Source organism: Salmo salar, chromosome ssa16 (assembly GCF_905237065.1).
Source record: "Salmo salar chromosome ssa16, Ssal_v3.1, whole genome shotgun sequence".
In the NCBI taxonomy this organism is placed as follows: Eukaryota; Metazoa; Chordata; class Actinopteri; order Salmoniformes; family Salmonidae; genus Salmo; species Salmo salar.
In genome coordinates, this window is record NC_059457.1 from 84410771 (window position 1) to 84436177 (window position 25407).

The 25407-nt window shown below is 46.5% G+C and overlaps 1 protein-coding gene across 4 annotated transcripts in view; it reads right to left on the bottom strand.

Annotated features, from left to right (window-relative positions):
* LOC106574939 (E3 ubiquitin-protein ligase HECW2) overlaps window positions 1-25407 on the bottom strand; it is a 205142-nt gene that overhangs the window by 24813 nt on the left and 154922 nt on the right. For 3 of the 4 annotated variants that reach the window (XM_045698274.1, XM_045698272.1, XM_045698275.1), the window contains 20 exons: window positions 24037-24112; window positions 22528-22697; window positions 22202-22344; window positions 21917-22014; window positions 21198-21413; window positions 17399-18204; window positions 16738-17053; window positions 15365-15466; window positions 13333-13483; window positions 13124-13224; window positions 12695-12819; window positions 7020-7205; window positions 6459-6614; window positions 5747-5855; window positions 5572-5668; window positions 4887-4970; window positions 4337-4446; window positions 4040-4160; window positions 3466-3579; window positions 3117-3269 (listed from right to left, as the gene is read on the bottom strand). In XM_045698274.1, coding sequence (XP_045554230.1) covers window positions 3117-3269; window positions 3466-3579; window positions 4040-4160; window positions 4337-4446; window positions 4887-4970; window positions 5572-5668; window positions 5747-5855; window positions 6459-6614; window positions 7020-7205; window positions 12695-12819; window positions 13124-13224; window positions 13333-13483; window positions 15365-15466; window positions 16738-17053; window positions 17399-18204; window positions 21198-21413; window positions 21917-22014; window positions 22202-22344; window positions 22528-22697; window positions 24037-24112 — 3434 coding nt within the window. The remainder of the gene's footprint in view (window positions 1-3116; window positions 3270-3465; window positions 3580-4039; window positions 4161-4336; window positions 4447-4886; window positions 4971-5571; window positions 5669-5746; window positions 5856-6458; window positions 6615-7019; window positions 7206-12694; window positions 12820-13123; window positions 13225-13332; window positions 13484-15364; window positions 15467-16737; window positions 17054-17398; window positions 18205-21197; window positions 21414-21916; window positions 22015-22201; window positions 22345-22527; window positions 22698-24036; window positions 24113-25407) is intronic. The other variant, XM_045698273.1, reaches the window with a different exon arrangement.

Here is a 25407-nt window from a genome sequence, read left to right on the forward strand (position 1 = left end):
TATACACAACAGATGTTATTACCCAGGTCCTAGTATACACAACAGATGGTATTACCCAGGTCCTAGTATACACAACAGATGGTATTACCCAGGTCCTAGTATACACAACAGATGGTATTACCCAGGTCCTAGTGTAGACAACAGATGTTATTACCCAGGTCCTAGTATACACAACAGATGGTATTACCCAGGTCCTAGTATACACAACAGATGGTATTACCCAGGTCCTAGTATAGACAACAGATGGTATTACCCAGGTCCTAGTATACACAACAGATGGTATTACCCAGGTCCTAGTATACACAACAGATGGTATTACCCAGGTCCTAGTATACACAACAGATGGTATTACCCAGGTCCTAGTATACACAACAGATGTTATTACCCAGGTCCTAGTATACACAACAGATGGTATTACCCAGGTCCTAGTATACACAACAGATGGTATTACCCAGGTCCTAGTATACACAACAGATGTTATTACCCAGGTCCTAGTATACACAACAGATGGTATTACCCAGGTCCTAGTATACACAACAGATGGTATTACCCAGGTCCTAGTATACACAACAGATGGTATTACCCAGGTCCTAGTGTAGACAACAGATGTTATTACCCAGGTCCTAGTATAGACAACAGATGTTATTACCCAGGTCCTAGTATACACAACAGATGGTACTACCCAGGTCCTAGTATACACAACATATGGTATTACCCAGGTCCTAGTATACACAACAGATGTTATTACCCAGGTCCTAGTATACACAACAGATGGTATTACCCAGGTCCTAGTATACACAACAGATGGTATTACCCAGGTCCTAGTATACACAACAGATGGTATTACCCAGGTCCTAGTATACACAACAGATGGTATTACCCAGGTCCTAGTATAGACAACAGATGGTATTACCCAGGTCCTAGTATACACAACAGATGTTATTACCCAGGTCCTAGTATACACAACAGATGGTATTACCCAGGTCCTAGTATACACAACAGATGGTATTACCCAGGTCCTAGTATACACAACAGATGGTATTACCCAGGTCCTAGTATAGACAACAGATGGTATTACCCAGGTCCTAGTGTAGACAACAGATGTTATTACCCAGGTCCTAGTATACACAACAGATGGTATTACCCAGGTCCTAGTATAGACAACATATGGTATTACCCAGGTCCTAGTATACACAACAGATGGTACTACCCAGGTCCTAGTATAGACAACAGATGTTATTACCCAGGTCCTAGTATAGACAACAGATGGTATTACCCAGGTCCTAGTATACACAACAGATGGTATTACCCAGGTCCTAGTATACACAACAGATGGTATTACCCAGGTCCTAGTATACACAACAGATGTTATTACCCAGGTCCTAGTGTAGACAACAGATGTTATTACCCAGGTCCTAGTATACACAACAGATGGTATTACCCAGGTCCTAGTATACACAACAGATGGTATTACCCAGGTCCTAGTATACACAACAGATGGTATTACCCAGGTCCTAGTATACACAACATATGTTATTACCCAGGTCCTAGTATACACAACAGATGGTATTACCCAGGTCCTAGTATACACAACAGATGGTATTACCCAGGTCCTAGTATACACAACAGATGGTATTACCCAGGTCCTAGTATACACAACAGATGGTATTACCCAGGTCCTAGTGTAGACAACAGATGGTATTACCCAGGTCCTAGTATACACAACAGATGTTATTACCCAGGTGCTAGTATACACAACAGATGGTATTACCCAGGTCCTAGTATACACAACAGATGGTATTACCCAGGTCCTAGTATACACAACAGATGGTATTACCCAGGTCCTAGTATACACAACAGATGGTATTACCCAGGTCCTAGTATACACAACAGATGGTATTACCCAGGTCCTAGTATACACAACAGATGGTATTACCCAGGTCCTAGTATACACAACAGATGGTATTACCCAGGTCCTAGTATAGACAACAGATGGTATTACCCAGGTCCTAGTATACACAACAGATGGTATTACCCAGGTCCTAGTATACACAACAGATGGTATTACCCAGGTCCTAGTATACACAACAGATGGTATTACCCAGGTCCTAGTATACACAACAGATGGTATTACCCAGGTCCTAGTATACACAACAGATGGTATTACCCAGGTCCTAGTATACACAATAGATGGTATTACCCAGGTCCTAGTATACACAATAGATGGTATTACCCAGGTCCTAGTATACACAACATATGTTATTACCCAGGTCCTAGTATACACAACAGATGGTATTACCCAGGTCCTAGTATACACAACAGATGGTATTACCCAGGTCCTAGTATACACAACAGATGGTATTACCCAGGTCCTAGTATACACAACAGATGGTATTACCCAGGTCCTAGTATACACAACAGATGTTATTACCCAGGTCCTAGTATACACAACAGATGTTATTACCCAGGTCCTAGTATACACAACAGATGTTATTACCCAGGTCCTAGTATACACAACAGATGGTATTACCCAGGTCCTAGTATACACAACAGATGGTATTACCCAGGTCCTAGTATAGACAACAGATGTTATTACCCAGGTCCTAGTATAGACAACATATGGTATTACCCAGGTCCTAGTATACACAACAGATGTTATTACCCAGGTCCTAGTATACACAACAGATGGTATTACCCAGGTCCTAGTGTAGACAACAGATGTTATTACCCAGGTCCTAGTATACACAACAGATGGTATTACCCAGGTCCTAGTATACACAACAGATGGTATTACCCAGGTCCTAGTATACACAACAGATGTTTTGGCTCGTCCTTTAAGTCCATTCATCTTTTCACCAGGGTTGGGCTCCATTCAAATTGAAGTCACTCAATCAGGAAATTAATTAGTTAAAATTCTAAAATGGAAAAACTTTTGAAACAAAAAGCTTCTTGAAAGTAATTAAAAATAGAATCAATGTTTTCAATTATTGAATAGGAATTTCAGTTTGCTTCCAGAATTGACTGACTTCAATTTGAATTGACCCCAACCCTGCTTATCAGCCAACAGACCACAGACCACTCTGACCCCAAACCGGCCCAGTCTTCAGTCCACTCACCACTCGTGATGGTTGTCTACGAAGGCAGACATGGGGCTGATCTGAACGGTGTAGGTGTCGTTGGCGGAGTACTCAAACAGGCCGTAGTACGGGTTGAACAGCTCTCTAGACACCAGGAAGAAAAACTCTCTGGACGGGCCGCTGTAGTCCAAGCTGCAACACATACAGGAAGACACACTATCACACAGGAACACAAAGGAACGGCGTAGATAGAAATATAACGTCATAGAGCAGACAAAGTGCATTTCTAACAGAGAATATTCCTCAAATGTTTCATTCTATTGAAGCCAGTATCATTTCTCCCCCCAGCTTCTGGAAGAGTAGAGGACAGGCAGTCTGTCTGACTCACCCCTCCTCTCCCAGGAAGCTGACATAGAGCTTGCTCCTCTGCAGGTCTTTACGGGAGTAACACATGACCTGGTTGAAGGCATCCTCCAGGAGATGGTCCCTACGGATGATCAACCTGGGGGTTGGGGGAGGAAGAGACACACACAGGGGGGAACTGGTAAGGGCAGGAGGGCGTGGATAGAGGGTATGTGGGTGGACCACAGAACTAGAATCAGATTCTATTTATTTGGCTGGAACACCAAAGCATTTAGCTAGATCAATAACGTATTCATTCTTTCATTTTACAGTATTCACACATGAATATTCAAATATGTTACACTATTATATTGATGACAAGCACCCTCCCCACTACATACTTTAACTTCCCTGGGCCCTGGCCGTAACCTTTGGTCTCCAGTTTGTGGTAGAAGCACCCTCCCCACTACATACTTTAACTTCCCTGGGCCCTGGCCGTAACCTTTGGTCTCCAGTTTGTGGTAGAAGCACCCTCCCCACTACATACTTTAACTTCCCTGGGCCCTGGCCGTAACCTTTGGTCTCCAGTTTGTGGTAGAAGCACCCTCCCCACTACATACTTTAACTTCCCTGGGCCCTGGCCGTAACCTTTGGTCTCCAGTTTGCGGTAGAAGTTTCGCAGTTTGGCTTCGAAGTCTCGCTTGTAGGGGGCCGGGGCACGGGCATTAGCTCGCTGTGTTCCTGTGGGAATAACATTTGACAGAGACCGAGGGATGAGTGTGTGCTCCCTACAAACACTGAGAGAGGAGAGAGGAGAGAGAGAAAGAGAAAAAACAAGCGAGAGAGAAATAGCGAAAGAGAGAATGGGAGAGAAAGACAGAATGGTAACAGAGAGGGGTATAGAGAAGCCTTCTCACCAGGTGAGTTCTGTGGGGAGGCCACGGGGGAGCTTCGTGGGGACTGGCAGTAGCTGGGGTGCAGTAAGGCGTGAGGCGGAACATATGACATCACTTCCTCCTCAAACAGGCTGCCAGAGAGAACCAAGAGAGAGGAGACAATGTCACTGAGAGCTACAGAGATGCAAAGTAACAGAACTGGGTTTGAACTAAAGCCTGGGTATTGGCTCAGGGAGATAACACAAGTCTTCAGGTCTCAAGCATAAAGCTTCTCATACACTGATAGTCCTGAGAGGCAGGTACAGATGTAGGATCTTCATTTGATCACCCTGTTGCAGGAGAACTTTCCTGCAGTGCAGAACATTTAAAACGTGTAGTGTATTTGAGGCTTCTGAAGTTTGTAATTTCCACTTAGAAATCTCACACTCCCCTAGACACATTTCCATGAATGATTATCTGCATCTCCTGTTGCTGCAGGATTATTTTCCTTCTGTAGCAAACTGTCTGAAATGAAGATCGTACATCTGAATAAGGCAGGTATGCGGCAGGTACAGGTATGACAGTAGCTCACCTGAGGAGGATGACCAGGTCTGCATCACCAGACAGCCTGGCCAGACCAGAGGCCCCTTCATTACAAATCAACTGCACCTTCTCCCTGTGGTGGAGAACACACAACAGAATGACCCTTAACCACTTCTTGGAGGTATAGTGAGTTGACAACAGTAGTACATTTAGTAGTGAGGGTTTGAGGGACTGTTCTGAGTGAAGTGAGGGGGGTAGGAAGGAGGGAGGGAGGAGGAGGTAGGGGGGAGGGAGGGAGGGAGGGAGGGGAAGGGAGGGAGGGAGGGGGAGGAAGGAGGGAGGGAGGGAGGAGGTAGGGGGGAGGGAGGGAGGGAGGGAGGGAGGGGAAGGGAAGGGAGGGAGGGAGGGAGGGGGAGGAAGGAGGAGGGAGGAGGAGGTAGGGGGAGGGAGGGAGGGAGGGAGGGAGGGGAAGGGAGGGAGGGAGGGAGGGGGAGGAAGGAGGGAGGGAGGGAGGAGGTAGGGGGAGGGAGGGAGGGAGGAGGAGGGAGGGGAAGGGAGGGAGGAGGGAGGGGAAGGGAGGGAGGGAGGGGGAGGAAGGAGGGAGGGAGGGAGGAGGTAGGGGGAGGGAGGAGGGAGGGAGGGAGGGAGGGAAGGGAGGGAGGGAGGGGGAGGAAGGAGGGAGGGAGGGAGGAGGTAGGGGGAGGGAGGGAGGGGTGGAGGAAGAGGCTGCTGACCTGAGCCAGTGGTTCCTGATAAACTCTGTCTGTCTCTCCTGCAGGATCTCAAAGATATTGGGTTGTCGTAGAAACGCCACTATCTTGTCGTTGTAAGCTGAAGAGAAGGAGTCGAGGACAGAATGAGCTATGTGTGTGTTTGTGTGTGTGTGTGTGTGTGTGTGTGTCCACTCACCCACTGGCACTACGTCTTGGTACTGGGTGCGGCTGACCGTGGTGAAGGTGCTGGATGGGCGGGGCATCACAGGGGGTCCTCCTCCAGAGTGACGAGGGTGCTCACCCGCCTGGAGCACAGAGAGGTGGTTGAGTTGACTGATGAGTGTGTGTGTGTGTGTCTCTCACCATGTCTTCTGTGTGTGTGTCTAACCATGATGTGTGTGTGTGTGTGTGTGTGTGTGTGTGTGTGTGTGTGTGTGTGTGTGTGTGTGTGTGTGTGTGTCTCACGATGTCTTCTGTGTGTGTGTCTAACCATGGTGTGTGTGTGTGTGTGTGTGTGTGTGTGTGTGTGTGTGTGTGTGACTCTCACCATGATGTGTGTGTGTGTCTAACCATGGTGTGTGTGTGTGTGTGTGTGTGTCTCTCTCACCATGATGTGTGTGTGTGTGTGTGTGTGTGTGTGTCTCTCACCATGATGTGTGTGTGTCTCACCATGATGTGTGTGTGTGTGTGTGTGTGTGTGTGTGTGTGTGTGTGTGTGTGTGTCTCTCACCATGATGTGTGTGTGTGTGTGTGTGTGTGTGTGTGTGTGTGTCTCTCACCATGATGTGTGTGTGTGTGTCTAACCATGGTGTGTGTGTGTGTGTGTGTGTGTGTGTGTGTGTGTGTGTGTGTGTGTGTGTGTGTGTGTGTGTGTGTGTGTGTGTAACCAGGATGTGTGTATGTCTCACCATGTGTTGTGGGCTGACCTCGCCAGCGCTGTGGCTGCGTTGTCTGGTCAGGTGCTGGCGGTGGGCCAGGAGGCTGCTGGGACACGTGCTGCTCTGGAGAGGGAGCCGAGGGTCGATGAACGTAGTGGCCCGGCAGTTGTGGTCCACAAAGAAAGGCTGTAGAGAGAGACAGAATGAGAAGTGGAGAGGTTAGGGTCATTGGTAAACACACAGACAGAGAGAGACAGAGAGAGACAGAGAGAGACAGAGAGAGAGAGAGAGAGACAGAGAGAGAGAGAGAGAGAGAGACAGACAGACAGACAGACAGACAGACAGACAGACAGACAGACAGACAGACAGACAGACAGACAGACAGACAGACAGACAGACAGACAGACAGACACAGAAGAGTAGCCAGAGGGATAGAGAGAGACAGAGACAGAGAGAGAAGAGTAGAGAGAGAGACAGAGAGAGAGAGAGGGACAGAGAGAGAGGGACAGAGAGGGAGGGAGACAGAGGAGATAAGAAGAAAAGAGTTCCCTCTATACCTGTGTGTGTGTGTGTGTGTGTGTGTGTGTGTACCTTGCCAGTGTGGTCGTGCTTCAGCTCCCAGCCACGGGGCAGCTCCAGCTGTTTGTTGGAGAACATGTTGAGGAAAACCACCAGGTCTCTGTTGTGCTGGTAGCGCTCATAGTGATGTGTGTCCCGACGCACCTTACTGATCATGTGTTTCAGGCAGGTGTTACCTGTAAACATGCGGTAGGCACTCTGGGGAGAGAACAAGAGAAGAGGAGAAGAGGAGGGTGAGGAGGGTGGGAGAGGAGAGAAGAGGAGAGGAGAATATGGTAGGAGAGGAGGGTGGGAGAGAAGAGAAGAGGGGAGGAGAGGAGAAGATGGTAGGAGAGGAGGGTGGGAGAGAAGAGAAGAGGGGAGGAGAGGAGAAGATGGTAGGAGAGGAGAAGAGAGGAGAGAAGAGTAGAGTAGAGGTGATGGGAGGATAGGAGAAGAGAGGAGAGGAGGGTGAGGAGGGTGGGAGAGGAGAGAAGAGGGGAGGAGAGGAGAAGATGGTAGGAGAGGAGGGTGGGAGAGAAGAGAAGAGGGGAGGAGAGGAGAAGATGGTAGGAGAGGAGGGTGGGAGAGAAGAGAAGAGAAGGGGAGAGGATGTGGAGGAGAAGGGAGGGAGGAGGGTGGGAGAGGAGAGAAGAGTAGAGTAGAGGTGATGGGAGGAGAGGAGAAGAGAGGAGAGAAGAGTAGAGTAGAGGTGATGGGAGGATAGGAGAAGAGAGGAGAGGAGAGAAGAGTAGAGTAGAGGTGATGGGAGGATAGTAGAGAAGAGAGGAGAGGAGAGAAGAGTAGAGTAGAGGTGATGGGAGGAGAGGAGAAGAGAGGAGAGAAGAGTAGAGTAGAGGTGATGGGAGGATAGGAGAAGAGAGGAGAGAAGAGTAGAGTAGAGGTGATGGGAGGATAGGAGAAGAGAGGAGAGAAGAGTAGAGTAGAGGTGATGGGAGGATAGGAGAAGAGAGGAGAGAAGAGTAGAGTAGAGGTGATGGGAGGATAGGAGAGAAGAGTAGAGTAGAGTAGAGGTGATGGGAAGTAGGAGAAGAGAGGAGAGGAGAGGAGAGAAGAGTAGAGTAGAGGTGATGGGAGGATAGGAGAAGAGAGGAGAGGAGAGAAGAGTAGAGTAGAGGTGATGGGAGGATAGGAGAGAAGAGTAGAGTAGAGGTGATGGGAGGATAGGAGAAGAGAGGAGAGGAGAGAAGAGTAGAGTAGAGGTGATGGGAGGAGAGGAGAAGAGAGGAGAGAAGAGTAGAGTAGAGGTGATGGGAGGATAGGAGAAGAGAGGAGAGGAGAGAAGGGTAGAGTAGAGGTGATGGGAGGATAGGAGAGAAGAGTAGAGTAGAGGTGATGGGAGGATAGGAGAGAAGAGAAGAGTAGAGGTGATGGGAGGATAGGAGAGGAGAGAAGAGTAGAGTAGAGGTGATGGGAGGATAGGAGAGAAGAGAAGAGTAGAGGTGATGGGAGGATAGGAGAGAAGAGAAGAGTAGAGTAGAGGTGATGGGAGGATAGGAGAAGAGAGGAGAGGAGAGAAGAGTAGAGTAGAGGTGATGGGAGGATAGGAGAGAAGAGTAGAGTAGAGGTGATGGGAGGAGAGGAGAGAAGAGTAGAGTAGAGTAGAGGTGATGGGAGGATAGGAGAGGAGAGAAGAGTAGATTAGAGGTGATGGGAGGATAGGAGAGAAGAGAAGAGTAGAGTAGAGGTGATGGGAGGATAGGAGAAGAGAGGAGAGGAGAGAAGAGTAGAGTAGAGGTGATGGGAGGATAGGAGAGGAGAGAAGAGTAGAGTAGAGGTGATGGGAGGATAGGAGAGAAGAGTAGAGTAGAGGTGATGGGAGGATAGGAGAGAAGAGTAGAGTAGAGGTGATGGGAGGATAGGAGAAGAGAGGAGAGAAGAGAAGAGTAGAGTAGAGGTGATGGGAGGATAGGAGAGAAGAGTAGAGTAGAGTAGAGGTGATGGGAGGATAGGAGAGAAGAGTAGAGTAGAGTAGAGGTGATGGGAGGATAGGAGAGAAGAGAAGAGTAGAGGTGATGGGAGGATAGGAGAGAAGAGAAGAGTAGAGTAGAGGTGATGGGAGGATAGGAGAGAAGAGTAGAGTAGAGTAGAGGTGATGGGAGGATAGGAGAGAAGAGAAGAGTAGAGTAGAGGTGATGGGAGGATAGGAGAGAAGAGTAGAGTAGAGGTGATGGGAGGATAGGAGAGAAGAGAAGAGTAGAGTAGAGGTGATGGGAGGATAGGAGAGAAGAGTAGAGTAGAGTAGAGGTGATGGGAGGATAGGAGAGGAGAGAAGAGTAGATTAGAGGTGATGGGAGGATAGGAGAGAAGAGTAGAGTAGAGGTGATGGGAGGAGAGGAGAAGAGAGGAGAGGAGAGAAGAGTAGAGTAGAGGTGATGGGAGGATAGGAGAAGAGAGGAGAGGAGAGAAGAGTAGAGTAGAGGTGATGGGAGGAGAGGAGAAGAGAGGAGAGGAGAGAAGAGTAGAGTAGAGGTGATGGGAGGAGAGGAGAGTAGAGTAGAGTAGAGGTGATGGGAGGATAGGAGAGTAGAGTAGAGTAGAGGTGATGGGAGGATAGGAGAAGAGAGGAGAGAAGAGAAGAGTAGAGTAGAGGTGATGGGAGGATAGGAGAGAAGAGTAGAGTAGAGTAGAGGTGATGGGAGGATAGGAGAGAAGAGTAGAGTAGAGTAGAGGTGATGGGAGGATAGGAGAGAAGAGTAGAGTAGAGTAGAGGTGATGGGAGGATAGAAGAGAAGAGTAGAGTAGAGGCGATGGGAGGATAGGAGAAGAGAGGAGAGTAGAGGCGATGGGAGGATAGGAGAAGAGAGGAGAGGAGAGAAGAGTAGAGTAGAGGTGATGGGAGGATAGGAGAAGAGAGGAGAGGAGAGAAGAGTAGAGTAGAGGTGATGGGAGGATAGGAGAGAAGAGTAGAGTAGAGTAGAGGTGATGGGAGGATAGGAGAGGAGAGTAGAGTAGAGTAGAGGTGATGGGAGGATAGGAGAGAAGAGTAGAGTAGAGGTGATGGGAGGATAGGAGAAGAGAGGAGAGGAGAGAAGAGTAGAGTAGAGGTGATGGGAGGATAGGAGAGAAGAGTAGAGTAGAGTAGAGGTGATGGGAGGATAGGAGAGAAGAGTAGAGTAGAGTAGAGGTGATGGGAGGATAGGAGAGAAGAGAAGAGTAGAGTAGAGGTGATGGGAGGATAGGAGAAGAGAGGAGAGGAGAGAAGAGTAGAGTAGAGGTGATGGGAGGATAGGAGAAGAGAGGAGAGTAGAGTAGAGGTGATGGGAGGATAGGAGAGAAGAGTAGAGTAGAGGTGATGGGAGGATAGGAGAAGAGAGGAGAGGAGAGAAGAGTAGAGTAGAGGTGATGGGAGGATAGGAGAGAAGAGTAGAGTAGAGTAGAGGTGATGGGAGGATAGGAGAGAAGAGTAGAGTAGAGTAGAGGTGATGGGAGGATAGGAGAGAAGAAAAGAGTAGAGTAGAGGTGATGGGAGGATAGGAGAAGAGAGGAGAGGAGAGAAGAGTAGAGTAGAGGTGATGGGAGGATAGGAGAGAAGAGTAGAGTAGAGTAGAGGTGATGGGAGGATAGAAGAGAAGAGTAGAGTAGAGGTGATGGGAGGATAGGAGAAGAGAGGAGAGGAGAGGTGATGGGAGGATAGGAGAAGAGAGGAGAGGAGAGAAGAGTAGAGTAGAGGTGATGGGAGGAGAGGAGAGAAGAGTAGAGTAGAGTAGAGGTGATGAGAGGATAGGAGAGAAGAGTAGAGTAGAGGTGATGGGAGGATAGGAGAAGAGAGGAGAGTAGAAGTGATGGGAGGATAGGAGAGAAGAGAAGAGTAGAGGTGATGGGAGGATAGGAGAAGAGAGGAGAGGAGAGAAGAGTAGAGTAGAGGTGATGGGAGGATAGGAGAGAAGAGTAGAGTAGAGGTGATGGGAGGATAGGAGAGAAGAGAAGAGTAGAGTAGAGGTGATGGGAGGATAGGAGAGAAGAGTAGAGTAGAGTAGAGGTGATGGGAGGATAGGAGAGAAGAGTAGAGTAGAGTAGAGGTGATGGGAGGATAGGAGAGAAGAGAAGAGTAGAGTAGAGGTGATGGGAGGATAGGAGAAGAGAGGAGAGGAGAGAAGAGTAGAGTAGAGGTGATGGGAGGATAGGAGAAGAGAGGAGAGGAGAGAAGAGTAGAGTAGAGGTGATGGGAGGATAGGAGAGAAGAGTAGAGTAGAGTAGAGGTGATGGGAGGATAGGAGAGGAGAGTAGAGTAGAGTAGAGGTGATGGGAGGATAGGAGAGAAGAGTAGAGTAGAGGTGATGGGAGGATAGGAGAAGAGAGGAGAGGAGAGAAGAGTAGAGTAGAGGTGATGGGAGGATAGGAGAGAAGAGTAGAGTAGAGTAGAGGTGATGGGAGGATAGGAGAGAAGAGAAGAGTAGAGGTGATGGGAGGATAGGAGAAGAGAGGAGAGGAGAGAAGAGTAGAGTAGAGGTGATGGGAGGATAGGAGAAGAGAGGAGAGTAGAGTAGAGGTGATGGGAGGATAGGAGAGAAGAGTAGAGTAGAGGTGATGGGAGGATAGGAGAAGAGAGGAGAGGAGAGAAGAGTAGAGGTGATGGGAGGATAGGAGAGAAGAGTAGAGTAGAGTAGAGGTGATGGGAGGATAGGAGAGAAGAGTAGAGTAGAGTAGAGGTGATGGGAGGATAGGAGAGAAGAGAAGAGTAGAGTAGAGGTGATGGGAGGATAGGAGAAGAGAGGAGAAGAGAGAAGAGTAGAGTAGAGGTGATGGGAGGATAGGAGAGAAGAGTAGAGTAGAGTAGAGGTGATGGGAGGATAGGAGAGAAGAGAAGAGTAGAGTAGAGGTGATGGGAGGATAGGAGAAGAGAGGAGAGTAGAGGTGATGGGAGGATAGGAGAAGAGAGGAGAGGAGAGAAGAGTAGAGGTGATGGGAGGATAGGAGAAGAGAGGAGAGGAGAGAAGAGTAGAGTAGAGGTGATGGGAGGATAGGAGAGAAGAGTAGAGTAGAGTAGAGGTGATGGGAGGATAGGAGAAGAGAGGAGAGTAGAGGTGATGGGAGGATAGGAGAAGAGAGGAGAGTAGAAGTGATGGGAGGATAGGAGAGAAGAGAAGAGTAGAGGTGATGGGAGGATAGGAGAAGAGAGGAGAGGAGAGAAGAGTAGAGTAGAGGTGATGGGAGGATAGGAGAGAAGAGTAGAGTAGAGTAGAGGTGATGGGAGGATAGGAGAGAAGAGAAGAGTAGAGTAGAGGTGATGGGAGGATAGGAGAGAAGAGTAGAGTAGAGTAGAGGTGATGGGAGGATAGGAGAGAAGAGAAGAGTAGAGTAGAGGTGATGGGAGGATAGGAGAGAAGAGTAGAGTAGAGGTGATGGATGGGAGGATAGGAGAAGAGAGGAGAGGAGAGAAGAGTAGAGTAGAGGTGATGGGAGGATAGGAGAGAAGAGTAGAGTAGAGGTGATGGGAGGATAGGAGAGAAGAGTAGTATTGTAAAGTGATGAATGACTGATGTGACAGTGTGAGGTAAATATAGCTATAGTACTGTAATAGTAGAAATATAGGTCATAGAAATGAACCGATCAAGCAGTAAGGACATCTAGGTGTGTGTGTGTGTGTGTGTGTGTGTGTGTGTGTGTGTGTGTGTGTGTGTGTGTGTGTGTGTGTGTGTGTGTGTGTGTGTGTGTGTGTGTGTGTGTGTGTGTGTGAAACATACAGGGTTGGAATGCAGCACGGTGAAGAAGTCAGGGCTGGTCAGGAACTTAGCGCTGGGAGACTGGATGAGCAGAGTGAGACGAGACCGAGAGCTATCTGGAGCCACCACACCATCACGACGATACTCTGACAACAGACAGACAGACAGACAGACAGACAGACAGACAGACAGACAGACAGACAGACAGACAGACAGACAGACAGACAGACAGACAGACAGACAGACAGACAGACAGACAGACAGACAGACAGACAGACAGACAGACGTTAATAACCAAACAATTTCATTTGAAAAGGTTTAACAAGAGCAGGGTTTAGTTTTAGTTGAAACCAGCCTGAACAAGCAGAATACTGGCTAGTGAAAGTCTAGAGGCCTATTGTCAAGCTTTAGTTGACTACAGCGACCAGAATGCACTGCAAGCCTGGGTACCTGGGATAGTGTGGTCAGTGTCGTCGGTGGGCACCTCGGGTGGCGCTGTCAGCTCCTCTGCTGTTCTCTCATTGGTCATCGTCCTGCGTATACTCTGATATCTGAAGACAAAAGCAATGGCACCAAACTGTAACACAAACTCTATAGAAGAGAGAGGTGTGTGTGTGTGTGTGTCCAGATACATGATAAGTGTGTGTGCTGGCTCTAACCTGCGGTTGAGCTGTTCCATCTGCTGTATGCTGTTGGACCTCTGGAGGAGCTGTGGTGCTGGAGGAGCGGTGGGTCTCTGCCAGGTGGTGGTGCGGTTCACATGGTCCACATAGAAGACACGACTGTGACTGTCTATACGGGCCTCCCAGTCTGAAACACACACAGAGCTGCGTTAACACACACACACTCATAGAAGATTCAACCGTGACTGTCTATACGGGCCTCCCAGTCTGAAACACACACAGAGCTGCGTTAACACACACACACTCATAGAAGATTCAACCGTGACTGTCTATACGGGCCTCCCAGTCTGAAACACACACAGAGCTGCGTTAACACACACACACTCATAGAAGATTCAACCGTGACTGTCTATACGGGCCTCCCAGTCTGAAACACACACAGAGCTGCGTTAACACACACACACTCATAGAAGATTCAACCGTGACTGTCTATACGGGCCTCCCAGTCTGAAACACACACAGAGCTGCGTTAACACACACACACTCATAGAAGATTCAACCGTGACTGTCTATACGGGCCTCCCAGTCTGAAACACACACAGAGCTGCGTTAACACACACACACTCATAGAAGATTCAACCGTGACTGTCTATACGGGCCTCCCAGTCTGAAACACACACAGAGCTGCGTTAACACACACACACTCATAGAAGATTCAACCGTGACTGTCTATACGGGCCTCCCAGTCTGAAACACACACAGAGCTGCGTTAACACACACACACTCATAGAAGATTCAACCGTGACTGTCTATACGGGCCTCCCAGTCTGAAACACACACAGAGCTGCGTTAACACACACACACTCATAGAAGGTTCAACCGTGACTGTCTATACGGGCCTCCCAGTCTGAAACACACACAGAGCTGCGTTAACACACACACACTCATAGAAGATTCAACCGTGACTGTCTATACGGGCCTCCCAGTCTGAAACACACACAGAGCTGCGTTAACACACACACACTCATAGAAGATTCAACCGTGACTGTCTATACGGGCCTCCCAGTCTGAAACACACACAGAGCTGCGTTAACACACACACACTCATAGAAGATTCAACCGTGACTGTCTATACGGGCCTCCCAGTCTGAAACACACACAGAGCTGCGTTAACACACACACACTCATAGAAGATTCAACCGTGACTGTCTATACGGGCCTCCCAGTCTGAAACACACACAGAGCTGCGTTAACACACACACACTCATAGAAGATTCAACCGTGACTGTCTATACGGGCCTCCCAGTCTGAAACACACACAGAGCTGCGTTAACACACACACACTCATAGAAGATTCAACCGTGACTGTCTAACAGGCCTCCTGAGTGGACAAAACATTAAGAACACCTGCTCTTTCCATGACATAGACTGACCAGGTGAATCCAGGTTGAAGCTATGATCCCTTATTGATGTCACTTGTTAAATCCACTTCAATCAGTGTAGATGAAGGGGAGGAGACAGGTTAAAGAAGGATTTTTAAGCCTTGAGACAATTGAGACATGGATTGTGTATGTGTGCCATTCAGAGGGTGAATGAGCAAGACAAAATATTTAAGTGACTTTGAACGGGGTATGATAGTAGGTGCCAGTCGCATTGGTTTAAATGTGTCAAGAACTGCAACGCTTCTGGGTTTTTCACGCTCAACAGTTTCCCGTGTGTATCAAGAATGGTCCACCACCCAAAGGACATCCAGCCAACTTGATACAACTGAAGCATTGGAGTCAACATGGGCCATCATCCCTGTGGAACGCTTTTGACACCTTGTAGAGTCCATGGCCTGACAAATTGAGGCTGTTCTGAGGGCAAAAAGGGTTGCAACTCAAATATCATGAAGGTGTTCCTAATGTTTTGTACACTCAGTGTATATGACACAAACTGAAAAAGTCAACCACTAATTCTAATATTATTACTAATTGTATAAATTCTACTATGTCAGATTATCTCGGTCCACTGACATGATCAGGATCCCTATCTTTCTCTTCCTCCCTCAGAAACACACTCTACTCACTGGGAGGAAGTGGCTCATCTACTCTCTGGTAGCGACCAATGTCGTGACGGACAGAGGGCAGGGAGCGGACGGACTGGTGACCGTTGACTTGAGCTGTGGCCCCTGAAGAAGATGAGGAGAGAGGAAGACATTTAAACACACTGTGGCCCCTGAAGAAGATGAGGAGAAAGGAACACATTAAAACACACTGTGGCCCCTTGACAAGATGAGGAGAGAGGAAGACATTAAAACAGACTGTGGCCCCTGAACAGAATACAGATTAAACACACGAGCGCGCACACACACTCAAACACACATTAGAACCTCACTGTGTCATGCAAACCAGAGGGAAAGAGACCTAATCTGACAACAATCAAAGTTAATAAACGGCAAGTGAACAATACAGTTTTTTTCCGTTTTTAATCCTTTTGTTCTTTTGTTCATTTTCCAAAGATCCGTTTAGAGGATTTAAGGAGCTTTTCATGTTTCTTTCCTAGTCCTGAACCGGGTCAATCCCTCAGTGGTACTGTACTGTATGACCATTGAGCAGAAACATCACTCTGGACAAAATATCACAGAAGATATTGTAGATGCACATCAACCTCTATGGAAGGACCATGAACAAGTGTCCACCTGAACATTCCAAATATGCCTCTGAAGACCTAACACAAACCGGTGGCAGGTCAACTGTGTTAGCTAGTGCCGTCATTGACTTTAAAACAGATGTTTTTGAGCTTGGGTCATGGGAGCCAAAGACAGACCTAACCGGGTCGGGTCAACTCACTGTCACAGCTTACTGTGAAATAGGCACAAATTACTTCTTCAAAATTTGTGACAGGCACACGGAAAAGTCACACACGTTTCACAACGCAGTTTGTGTGTCTTACACACAATGTGTGTGTATTATGTTACACCCCCCCACCCATCCTCCCCAACCAACCTCCCTCCTATCGTTCCACGCATCCTCCCTCCTATCGTTCCACCCATCCTCCCCGACAAATCTCCCATCTATCGTTCCACCCATCCTCCCCGACAAACCTCCCTCCTATCGTTCCACCCATCCTCCCCGACCAACCTCCCTCCTATCGTTCCACCCATCCTCCCCGACCAACCTCCCTCCTATCGTTCCACCCATCCTCCCCGACCAACCTCCCTCCTATCGTTCCACCATCCTCCCCGACAAACCTCCCTCCTATCGTTCCACCCATCCTCCCCGACCAACCTCCCTCCTATCGTTTCTGGCTTAAGTAATTGACTGTTTTTATCTGGGATTGAAATGCGCTGTATACAAAATCATGTACTGCACACACATTTGTGTACTTTGACTTTGTGCCTGTCACGAATTTCCAATAAGCAATTTGTGTGATACTGGGTTGCTGTGTCCTGTCTCTCACCTCCTGCCTCTCTGCCCTCCTCAGAGACACTCTGAGAAGAGTCGATTGCCCCGCTGGCCTCAGAAGACCGCGCCTCCTCCTCCTGAGACACGCCTCCAGACGCCTGCATGGACCTCCTCTGCCAGATCTCCCCACCCTCTTCTTCCTCATTGGCTGCTGCGCCGGCGGTCCTTGCTCCTGTGACATCAGAGCCAGAGGCCCCGCCTCCCTGGTCGGCAACGCTACTGGTCGTCGGGGGGGCTGCGATGGCACTTGCTCCTTCACTGGATGACTCCGCCCCTTCCTCCTCAGCCTTGGGCGCCATTTCCTCTTCCTTCTGAAAATAGAGCAAAGTATTCTTTATTGTTAAACTTTGTTTTGGCATTTAGCCTTCATCACTAAGATATGAACACATTTAGATGAACCTAAAGTTGAAATGTACAGTAAAATACATGTGGTAGAGCTTTCTGTTAGAAGGTGGGCGTCCCTTTAGGAGTCATAGGATGGAACATGTCTATCGTGGCCTGTGATTCCCCAATGTGGACAGTGGTTGCCTTCATTGGACCCGACTATGAAATCTCAGAGGACGTTTGACAAGGGTTATGGAAGTGCTGTTTGACCCAGAGCACCGGGCCAGATGCAGCTCGACCTGCCCAGACCCTGGTTTGACAGCACCACTCACCTGAGTAGTGGATGTCTTCAGAACAGCAGGCAGTGAGTTCCTGAGGGGCCCCTGGGCTGCTGTGGCCCCTGAGATTGTTGGTTGCTGGCTGACCTCAGTCCTGGCAGCCACGGCATTCTCTGACACCTCCTGCACTGCAGTATTCGTCTCAGGTATTGGAGATAGAGGAGCCCCAGCCCCAGGACCAACCACAGATCCAGGTCTGGCTATAGTTAGAGATCCAACCACAGCCATGGATCCAGCTCCAGTCCTCGCTTCAACTGCATCTCCAGCTCCAGATCCAGCCCCAGATCTAGCTCCATCTCCAGCCCCATCCCCATCTCCAGCCCCATCTCCAGCCCCATCTCCAGCTCCAGGCCCATCACCAGCTCCATCCCCATCTCCATCCCCATCTCCATCTTCAGCTCCAGCCCCATCTCTATCTCCAGTCCCTGTCCCAGCTTGTGTCCCCTGTGCTCCCTCAACCTCTCCCCTGTTTGCCTCTGTCCCCTCTTTCTCTTGTTTCCCCAGGCCCTGTTCTGAAGAGGCAACTCCCTTCCCAGCACCAGCCTGAACACCATTGGTCAGTGGCAGCAAGGGCTTCCTGTCATGTGGTGGATGGTCCCTGGACGGCCCTGCCTCCTCGTCTTCATCAGAGTCTATATGCAGCATGGCGCTGAGTCGTGTGTCCGTGGGGAAACTGGACCTCAGCTTGGGTGACGTCGCGCCCAGGGGCCGTTCTCCCGGGCCCTTAGGAGCTTCGATGGAATCCAGGTAGTCGTTGAGGGACACCTGTCGATGGGTGTGGCCGCCCGGGATTGCCAATCCTAGTTAGATTAGATTCGATTAGATATACTTTCATTGTCTGTTGTTCACAGAAATGTACTTTACGTACAGAAAGCATGTTACATTAAAAACCACCAACAAAAAGAGAAATGACCCATAGACAGTTACATGAAACATACTGACAGTATGACAGTTACATGAAACATACTGACAGTATGACAGTTACATGAAACATACTGACAGTATGACAGTTACATGAAACATACTGACAGTATGACAGTTACATGAAACATACTGACAGTATGACAGTTACATGAAACATACTGACAGTATGACAGTTACATGAAACATACTGACAGTATGACAGTTACATGAAACATACTGACAGTATGACAGTTACATGAAACATACTGACAGTATGACAGTTACATGAAACATACTGACAGTATGACAGTTACATGAAACATACTGACAGTATGACAGTTACATGAAATATACTGACAGTATGACAGTTACATGAAACATACTGACAGTATGACAGTTACATGAAACATACTGACAGTATGACAGTTACATGAAACATACTGACAGTATGACAGTTACTTGAAACATACTGACAGTATGACAGTTACATGAAACATACTGACAGTATGACAGTTACATGAAACATACTGACAGTATGACAGTTACATGAAACATACTGACAGTATGACAGTTACATGAAACATACTGACAGTATGACAGTTACATGAAACATACTGACAGTATGACAGTTACATGAAACATACTGACAGTATGACAGTTACATGAAACATACTGACAGTATGACAGTTACATGAAACATACTAACACTATGACAGTTACATGAAACATACTGACAGTATGACAGTTACATGAAACATACTAACAGTATGACAGTTACATGAAACATACAGACAGTATGACAGTTACATGAAACATACTGACAGTATGACAGTTACATGAAACATACTGACAGTATGACAGTTACATGAAACATACTGACAGTATGACAGTTACATGAAACATACTGACAGTATGACAGTTACATGAAACATACTGACAGTATGACAGTTACATGAAACATACTGACAGTATGACAGTTACATGAAACATACTGACAGTATGACAGTTACATGAAACATACTGACAGTATGACAGTTACATGAAACATACTAACAGTATGACAGTTACATGAAACATACTGACAGTATGACAGTTACATGAAACATACTGACAGTATGACAGTTACATGAAACATACTGACAGTATGACAGTTACATGAAACATACTAACACTATGACAGTTACATGAAACATACTGACAGTATGACAGTTACATGAAACATACTAACAGTATGACAGTTACATGAAACATACTGACAGTATGACAGTTACATGAAACATACTGACAGTATGACAGTTACATGAAACATACTGACAGTATGACAGTTACATCAAACATACAGACAGTATGACAGTTACATCAGACATACAGACAGTATGACAGTTACATGAAACATACTGACAGTATGACAGTTACATGAAACATACTGACAGTATGACAGTTACATCAGACATACAGACAGTATGACAGTTACATCAGACATACAGACAGTATGACAGTTACATCAGACATACAGACAGTATGACAGTTACATCAGACATACAGACAGTATGACAGTTACATCAGACATACAGACAGTATGACAGTTACATCAGACATACAGACAGTATGACAGTTACATCAGACATACAGACAGTATGACAGTTACATCAGACATACAGACAGTATGACAGTTACATCAGACATACAGACAGTATGACAGTTACATCAGACATACAGACAGTATGACAGTTACATCAGACATACAGACAGTATGACAGTTACATCAGACATACAGACAGTATGACAGTTACATCAGACATACAGACAGTATGACAGTTACATCAGACATACAGACAGTATGACAGTTACATCAGACATACAGACAGTATGACAGTTACATCAGACATACAGACAGTATGACAGTTACATCAGACATACAGACAGTATGACAGTTACATCAGACATACTGACAGTATGACAGTTACATCAGACATACAGACAGTATGACAGTTACATCAGACATACAGACAGTATGACAGTTACATCAGACATACAGACAGTATGACAGTTACATCAGACATACAGACAGTATGACAGTTACATCAGACATACTGACAGTATGACAGTTACATCAGACATACAGACAGTATGACAGTTACATCAGACATACAGACAGTATGACAGTTACATCAGACATACAGACAGTATGACAGTTACATCAGACATACTGACAGTATGACAGTTACATCAGACATACAGACAGTATGACAGTTACATCAGACATACAGACAGTATGACAGTTACATCAGACATACAGAAAGTATGACAGTTACATCAGACATACAGACAGTATGACAGTTACATCAGACATACAGACAGTATGACAGTTACATCAGACATACAGACAGTATGACAGTTACATCAGACATACTGACAGTATGACAGTTACATCAGACATACAGACAGTATGACAGTTACATCAGACATACAGACAGTATGACAGTTACATCAGACATACAGACAGTATGACAGTTACATCAGACATACAGACAGTATGACAGTTACATCAGACATACAGACAGTATGACAGTTACATCAGACATACGACAGTATGACAGTTACATCAGACATACAGACAGTATGACAGTTACATCAGACATACAGACAGTATGACAGTTACATCAGACATACAGACAGTATGACAGTTACATCAGACATACAGACAGTATGACAGTTACATCAGACATACAGACAGTATGACAGTTACATCAGACATACAGACAGTATGACAGTTACATCAGACATACAGACAGTATGACAGTTACATCAGACATACAGACAGTATGACAGTTACATCAGACATACAGACAATCATAAACAATCATCAACACAGCTTTAGGACTTTTACCCAGGATGTCTAGCTCGCCTACCGCCCCCCGGGCATCACTCCAGATATCGTCTCCATCCCTGTGGACCTCTCCGTTGAGCAGGGAGGAGTAGGAACCTGTAGGAGAGGGGCCCCGGGCCCTGGAGGAAGGGTGGGGGTCTTCATCGTCAGAGGGGCTCCCAGGGTCCCCGTTCACTGATAAACCCAAGATGGAACCCATGGCATCAGGAGAGCCCTCTGTCAGGGAGGGAGGCAGGAAGGGAAGGGAAGGAGAAAACAGGTTTACCTCTAAAACTCACACATAGCATTTGGTTGGTGGGTGTGTGACATTCAAAAGTCATGAATATAATATGTAATTTAGCAGACGCTTTAATCCAAATATATATAATCAGTCTAACATAAGCGGATCAACACAAAGCCTCTCTCTCTCAGATGTTATTACTTTAGTATGTCCTTCTGCCATGCCCTCTCCCATGTCCTTACCGCCATGTCCTTACCGTCATGTCCTTACCGTCATGTCCTTACCGTCATGTCCAGAGGTCATGTCCTTACCGTCATGTCCAGAGGTCAAGTCCTTACCGTCATGTCCAGAGGTCATGTCCAGAGGTCATGTCCTTACCGTCATGTCCAGAGGTCATGTCCAGAGGTCATGTCCTTACCGTCATGTCCAGAGGTCATGTCCTTACTGTCATGTCCAGAGGTCATGTCCTTACCGTCATGTCCAGAGGTCATGTCCTTACCGTCATGTCCAGAGGTCATGTCCACTCTGAACTGCAGCTGGCCGCTCACATGGTCCGTGGGCAGACGACGACACAGGGTATAGCTTAGCGGCTGGTCCCTGTGGATATAAACACACATTACAAACCATTCAGACTCAGCTGTAGGTCAACATGACCATACATGGTTATTTAAACGTTACAATGATTACTATTGATTAAATCATGTCTAGTTACTAAGGACAGTGCTGAAGCCGGTAAGAAATGTATCTCTGAGTGTGTGTGTGGTGTGGTTTCCAGTTGACTCACTCTGCATTAGGTCTCTCTAGCAGCCTCTGCACTGGGATGGTCAGCTGACCCAGGAAGCGCTTGATGATTGGTCGGCTTTTAGAAAACTTATCCTTCACCTCGATCTCCAAGACATCCGTCATCAGAGCCACAAATGTGTACTTCTGACAGAGAGAGAGAGAGAGAGAATTGGAAAGCATTATTTTACAGTGTATATTAACGTGTGTGTGTGTGTGTGTGTGTGTGTGTGTGTGTGTGTGTGTGTGTGTGTGTGTGGTGAATGTGTGTTTGCGCTCTAGCGTTTGTGCCTGTTTGCCTGGATGTGTGTGTGTGTGTGTATATATCACCTCTCCGGGCCAGACAGGGTTGGTGGTGTTAGATATGATGGCAGAGCGGCGCTCCTGTCCGTGGTGTGTGAAGGTGGGGAAGCCACTCTTCTTCCCAGGGTGGATGGACATCTTCAGGTAGGGGTCAGGGTTAAAGAACATCCCCTTCTTCAGACCCAACGCACTGATATCTATAGAGAAAGACACGTACCATGTATACTGTAAATATACTGTAAATATATAAAGCTCACGGATATCTATAGAGAAAGACACGTACCATGTATACTGTAAATATACTGTAAATATATAAAGCTCACGGATATCTATAGAGAAAGACACGTACCATGTATACTGTAAATATACTGTAAATATACTGTAAATATATAAAGCTCACGGATATCTATAGAGAAAGACACGTACCATGTATACTGTAAATATACTGTAAATATACTGTTAATATATAAAGCTCACGGATATCTATAGAGAAAGACACATACCATGTATAGTGTAAATATACTGTAAATATACTGTAAATATACTGTAAATATATAAAGCTCACGGATATCTATAGAGAAAGACACGTACCATGTATACTGTAAATATACCGTAAATATACTGTAAATATATAAAGCTCACGGATATCTATAGAGAAAGACACGTACCATGTATACTGTAAATATACTGTAAATATACTGTAAATATATAAAGCTCACGGATATCTATAGAGAAAGACACGTACCATGTATACTGTAAATATACTGTAAATATACTGTAAATATATAAAGCTCACGGATATCTATAGAGAAAGACACATACCATATATACTGTAAATATACTGTAAATATACTGTAAATATATAAAGCTCATAGATATCTACACAGATATACATATTAGAGCTGTGAAGTTATACCATATACACACACAGAATAATGAAATAATACATGTATTTTAAACACATTAGGATCTCTACAGAGACTCAGAGAGCGCTCTACTTCATAATGTATACCAGGGGTCGGTAGACAACTCTGGTCCAGGAGTGCCTGTATTTTTTATTTTATTTAACCTTTATTTTAACTAGGCAAGTCAGTTAAGAACAAACTTCCTTGTTCAGGGGCAGAAAGACAGATTTTTACCCTGTCAGCTTGGGGATTCGATCTAGCAACCTTTCAGTTACTGGCCCAACGCTCTAACAACTAGGCTACCTGCCGCCCCAGAGATATACCAGGGGTCGGTAGGCAACTCTGGTCCAGGAGTGCCTGTATACCAGGGGTCGGTAGGCAACTCTGGTCCAGGAGTGCCTGTATACCAGGGGTCGGTAGACAACTCTGGTCCAGGAGTGCCTGTATACCAGGGGTCGGTAGACAACTCTGGTCCAGGAGTGCCTGTATACCAGGGGTCGGTAGGCAACTCTGGTCCAGGAGTGCCTGACAAGAGGTCAAGTGCAGTAACACATCTCAATCACAGGGAGGCAGTGCAGATCACACCAGACCAGTGTAGATTGAGACAAGCTACCAATCAACAATAACTGACCTGATAAAGTGAAGCTGACGAGTTTCCGACAGTTCTCTGTCACTGATTGGCCCTCAGCTTGACCCTCGGCTCTAACCTGGCAAAGAAACAACCAATGGGAGATGAGCTGTGATGGGAACTCAACTAATGAGAGATGAGCTGTTAGTATAGGACAGTATAATACCACAGACATGAGACTTATGGTTGAGGGTCAACAAGACTGGAAAATATACCATCAACACAGAGCAGTACAGCACAGTTTAACACTGAGATATATCAATATCCAGTTTAACACTGAGATATATCAATATCCAGTTTAACACTGAGATATATCAATATCCAGTGTAACACTGAGATATCTCAATATCCAGTTTAACACTGAGATATCTCAATATCCAGTTTAACACTGAGATATCTCAATATCCAGTTTAACACAGAGATATATCAATATCCAGTTTAACACTGAGATATATCAATATCCAGTTTAACACTGAGATATATCAATATCCAGTTTAACACAGAGATATATCAATATCCAGTTTAACACTGAGATATATCAATATCCAGTTTAACACTGAGATATCTCAATATCCAGTTTAACATTGAGATATATCAATATCCAGTTTAACATTGAGATATATCAATATCCAGTTTAACACAGAGATATATCAATATCCAGTTTAACACTGAGATATATCAATATCCAGTTTAACACTGAGATATATCAATATCCAGTTTAACATTGAGATATATCAATATCCAGTTTAACACAGAGATATATCAATATCCAGTTTAACACTGAGATATCTCAATATCCAGTTCAACACAGAGCAGTACAGCACAGTGGAACACTGAGATATTTTGGAGAGTGATATATAGGAGGGTCAGAGAGAGAGATCAAGTGGACTGGGCGTCTGGTAATCTGTCAGATCCTGTCATAAAACCAACATGGCTGCCTGCCAGACGCTCCCTCCGATTGGAAGATTAACGCTCTGAATTTCATATCAAATTCATTTGTGCCAGCTGGTATTAGTGAACTCAGGAAGTGATAGGGATGGAGGGAGGGAAGGAGAATGAGAGGGGGAGGTTTGGAGGGAAGGAGAGGGGTAGGGGGGTAGGGATTGAGGGAGGGAGAGGGGGAAGTTTGGAGGGAGGGAGAGGGGTAGAGGGGGTAGGGACGGAGGGAGGGAGAGGGGGGAGGTTTGGAGGGAGGGAGAGGGGTAGAGGGGGTAGGGATGGAGGGAGGGAGAGGGGGAGGTTTGGAGGGAGGGAGAGGGGGGAGGGATGGTGGGAGGGAGGGAGGGTGAGGGGGAGAGAGAGAGGAGGGAGGGGGAGAGAGGAGTGGAGAGAGAGATGGAGGGGGTAGAGAGAGAGATGGAGGGGGTGGAGAGA